Consider the following 4,784-nt stretch of genomic DNA (forward strand, 5'->3'; position numbering starts at 1 on the left):
TGTGCCACCAACGGTGCCCTGGGATTTGAATGTGGTGTTGGAATTTCTACAGTCCTCCTGGTTTGAGCCTCTGATGACGGTAGAAAGCAAGTACCTCACGTGGAAGACAGTGATGTTACTGGCTTCTGCTAGACGTGTCTCAGAATTGGTGGCCTTATCGTGTAAAAGCCCATACTTGGTCTTTTAGGAGGACAGAGAGGAGCTCAGGACTAGGCAGCAGTTCCTGCCAAAGGTTGTCTCTGTGTTTCACCTAAATCAACCTATTGTGGTTCCGTCCAGTTCTGACACTTCTGCTCCTCCAGAGGCATTGGAGGCTGTGCGAGCCTTGAAGATCTATGTCAAGCAAACGGTTTGGATCAGAAATACAGATTCCTTGTTCATGCTCTATGATGAGCAGAAAAAGGGTTATTCTGTTTCAAAGCAGTCCATTGCTGATTGGCTTAGGCTTACTATCCAACAGGCCTATGTGTCGGCAGCCTTACCTGTTCCTAAGTCTTTGAAAGCCCACTCTACAAGATCTGTGGGCTCTTCCTGGGTGGCTGCCTGAGGAGTCATGGCCTTGCAACTATGCCGAGCTGCTATCCGATCGGGGAAGAACACCTTTGTGAAGTTATACAAGTTTGATACCCTGGCCAAAGATGATTTGGGCAGGCAGTGCTTCAGCAGTCTCCGCACATTCCCGCCCGTTCTGGAAGCTTTGGGATGTCCCCATCATACTAAGTCTCCCCAATATCCCTTATGGATGCTAGCGAAGATAGGATTTTAATTACCTACTGGTAAATCCTTTTCTCGTAGTCCATAAGGGATATTGGGCGCCCGTCTCAGTGCGTTGACTTTTCTGCAGGTTCTCTGTTATGTGGTTTCCTATTCAGCTGTTGTTGTTACCAGCCGTTGCTGGTTGTTATATGGTCGTGGTGTGCTGGTATTAAATCTCACCACTATTTGTTATGATGTTCTTTCTTTCATATATATCCGTTCCCCTTCGGCACTGTTTTACCTATACCTGACTGTGGGAGGGGGCATAGAGGGGAGGAGCCAGCACACCCAGTGAAGAAATTTAAAGTGCACCGGCTCCTTTGGACCCCTTCTATACCCCATCGTACTATGGCCCTCATTCCGAGTTGATCGCTAGCTCGCTGATTTTAGCAGCAATAAACGCTAAGCCGCCGCCCTCTGGGAGTGTATCTTAGCTAAGCAGAAGTGCGACCGAAAGGATCGCATTTCTTCTACTAAATATTTTCCTGCAGTTTCAGAGTAGCTCGGAACTTACTCCTTCCTTGCGATCACTGCAGACTGTTCAGTTCCTGGTTTGACGTCACAAACACGCCCTGCGTTCTCCCAGCCACTCCCCCGTTTCTCCAGCCACTCCTGCGTTTTTATCTGGCACGTCTGCGTTTTTCTGCACACTCCCCGAAAACGGCCAGTTTCCGCCCAGAAACACCCACTTCCTGTCAATCACTCTGCGGCGTGTAATGCGACTGAAAAGCGTCGCTAGAGCTTGTGTGAAAGTACTAAGTCTGATGTGAAAGTCCGTCGCGCGTGCGCATTGCGGCCCATGCGCATGCGCAAAAATGCAGATATTTCACTTAATAGCAGAAATGCGAACGAAATCTGCTAGCGAACAACTCGGAATGACCCCCTAAGTCTCCCCAATATCCCTTATGGACTACGAGAAAATAATTTACCGGTAGGTAATTAAAATCCTATTTTCAAAAGTAGGTAAGTATGGCCAGATGCACTAAGCCTCAGAGAGTGATAAAGGAGAAAGAGATAAAGTATTAGCAAATCAGCTCCTGACATTTTTCAAACACAGCCTGTAACATGACAGTTAGGAGCTGATTGGTTAGTGCTTTGAGCCTAATTCAGACCTGATCACTGCTGTACAGAAGTAATAATTTTTGTCTTATTAAATGACCTTTATTGTTTTCCATATAAGTACATTTCCTGCATGATGTCCCTTTATGTATTATCTGTGTCCTTAGTGTAACTGAGCCTGTAGCTATAATGTGAGTGACAGCTCAGCCTCGCCCTGTGTGCAGAATGTGACATAACTGGTTTCTGAGTGTCAGAGTTCACTGCTATTACTCTCCTGCTGCAGCGATGGCGTCTGCTGATCTGAGACAGGAGCTGGACTGTTCCATCTGCCTGAGCATTTATACAGATCCTGTAACCCTGAGATGTGGCCACAACTTCTGCCGGGTCTGTATTGATCGTGTGCTGGATACACAGGAGGGGGCTGGAGTATATACCTGTCCTGACTGCAGAGCAGAGTGTCAGGAGCGTCCTGCACTGATACGGAACATAACGCTGTGTAACATAGTGGGGAGTTTCCTGTCTACTCGCCCAGATCAGGAGGAGACTGGGATCTTCTGCACTTACTGTGTGGACTCTCCTGTACCTGCTGCTAAATCCTGTCTGATGTGTGAGACTTCTCTGTGTGATAAACACCTGAGAGTACACAGCAAGTCAGCAGAACACGTCTTATGTGATCCCACCACTGCCCTGGGGAACAGGAAATGCTCCGTCCATAAGGAGATCTACAAGTATCACTGCACTGAGGACGCTGCCTGTATCTGTGTGTCCTGCTGTATGATCGGGGAACACAGAGGACATAAGATGGAGTCACTGGATGAGGCCTCTGAGAAGAAGAAGGAGAAGCTGAGGAATGTTCTGCAGAGACTGACCACAAAGAGAGCGGGGATTGAGAAAAGAGTCCAGAGTCTGCAGGAGCGCAGGAGAGAAGATCAGGGAAAAGCAGCTGGTGTAATAGAGACAGTCACTGCCCTGTTTAGAGACATTAGGAGACAGCTGGAAGACCTGGAGAAGAGAGTCCTGAGTGAGATCTCCAGGCAGGAACAGCGCGTTTCACGCTCAGTCTCTGATCTGATCCAGCAGCTGGAAATAAAGAAGGACGAGCTGTCCGGGAAGATGCGTCACATTGAGGAGCTGTGTAACATGTCTGATCCAGTGACTGTCTTACAGGAACCAGACACAGGGTACTTGTGTGACACTGAGGACACAGAGAGACATGATACCCAGGTCCGTGGTGCAGGAGATCTGGATGTGGGTCTCATCTCAGGGACATTACACACATTATCTGATATAATAACAGGGATAAATACAGGGATCTATGTGCAGGAAGCTACAGACCTATTACTGGATGTAATCACAGCTGGTAATAATATACAGATATCAGGTGATGGGAAAACTGCATCCTGGTCACATATAAAACAGAATCGCCCAGTCACACCAGAAAGATTTCAGTATGATCAGGTAATAAGCAGCAGGGGATTCTCCTCAGGGCGACATTACTGGGAGGTGGATGTCAGTAAGTCAGTGAGGTGGAGGGTGGGGATGTGTTACCCCAGTATGGACAGGAGAGGAGGATATCAGTCACTCATTGGGGATACTAACAAGTCCTGGTGTCTGTATAGGTATAATAATCAGTCCTCAGTGATACATGATAGGATAGATATCCGATTACCTGACAATATCCGCTGTGACAGAGTGAGGGTATACCTGGATTATGAGGCAGGACAGCTGTCATTTTATTCTCTATGTGACCCCATCAGACACTTACACACCTACACTGCCGCCCTCACTGAGCCCCTCCATGCTGCATTATTGATAGCGACCGGGTGTATAACTATATGTGGGGGAGTCAGGAGATGGCAGTAATTACCATGAAGAATCTGCCCAGATACTGGTGACATCACTTGAGGGGTATATGATTGGGGGAACATTCAGCTAATAGAATGATGTATTGGATGGAGCTACAGCTGAACCCCTCCCCCTGTGTAACCATGTGACCAGTGTGTGGGTGTTTTCCCATATCCAGGGCCGGCAACAGAAATCTTGGGGCCCCATACAGTGATATCTATGTGGCCCACTCTAAATATATATATATACACATATATTTATATATATATATATATATATATATATATATACCAGCTGAATACCCGTGCTTCGCTATGGAATTTAAAGAATATCGCAAATCTTTGTCAGGCCGCAGCTCTGGGCTTCCCTGGATTGATGCTGTCAAAAGGCTGGTGCTGAGGAGAATAATCCTCCTCCTTCTCTGCCCTGTCCCGCCTCTGATGCTGTCCTGCTCAGTGCTGTAACTGCTGGTGCTGAGGAGAAAAATCCTCCTCCTTCTCTGCCCCGTCCCGCCTCTGATGCTGTCCTGCTCAGTGCTGTAACTGCTGGTGCTGAGGAGAATAATCCGTCTCCTTCTCTGCCCCATCCCGCCTCTGATGCTGCCCTGCTCAGTGCTTTAACTACTGGTGCTGAGGAGAATAATCCGCCACCTTCTCTGCCCCATCCCGCCTCTGATGCTGCCCTGCTCAGTGCTGTAACTGCTGGTGCTGAGGAGAATAATCCTCCTCCTTCTCTGCCCTGTCCCGCCTCTGATGCTGCCCTGCTCAGTGCTGTAACTGCTGGTGCTGAGGAGAAAAATCCTCCTCCTTCTCTGCCCCGTCCCGCCTCTGATGCTGTCCTGCTCAGTGCTGTAACTGCTGGTGCTGAGGAGAATAATCCGTCTCCTTCTCTGCCCCATCCCGCCTCTGATGCTGCCCTGCTCAGTGCTTTAACTACTGGTGCTGAGGAGAATAATCCGCCACCTTCTCTGCCCCATCCCGCCTCTGATGCTGCCCTGCTCAGTGCTGTAACTGCTGGTGCTGAGGAGAATAATCCGTCTCCTTCTCTGCCCCATCCCGCCTCTGATGCTGCCCTGCTCAGTGCTGTAACTGCTGGTGCTGAGGAGAATAATCCGCCACCTTCTC

At 48.7% G+C, this 4,784-nt stretch overlaps 1 protein-coding gene across 1 annotated transcript; it reads left to right on the top strand.

Moving 5' to 3' along the window:
• Positions 1-2,097: 2,097 nt before the first annotated feature.
• Positions 2,098-3,971, top strand: LOC134945658 (E3 ubiquitin/ISG15 ligase TRIM25-like). The gene has a single exon (XM_063935097.1). The coding sequence runs from the start codon at positions 2,101-2,103 to the stop codon at positions 3,676-3,678; it is 1,578 nt and encodes a 525-aa protein (XP_063791167.1). The 5' UTR covers positions 2,098-2,100; the 3' UTR covers positions 3,679-3,971.
• Positions 3,972-4,784: the final 813 nt, after the last annotated feature.

This window comes from Pseudophryne corroboree, chromosome 7, assembly GCF_028390025.1.
Source record: "Pseudophryne corroboree isolate aPseCor3 chromosome 7, aPseCor3.hap2, whole genome shotgun sequence".
Taxonomy (NCBI): domain Eukaryota; kingdom Metazoa; phylum Chordata; class Amphibia; order Anura; family Myobatrachidae; genus Pseudophryne; species Pseudophryne corroboree.

Excerpts from the sequence above, each read along its gene's own strand:
- LOC134945658 (XM_063935097.1), top strand. The coding sequence starts at position 2,101 with ATGGCGTCTGCTGATCTGAGACAGGAGCTGGACTGTTCCATCTGCCTG.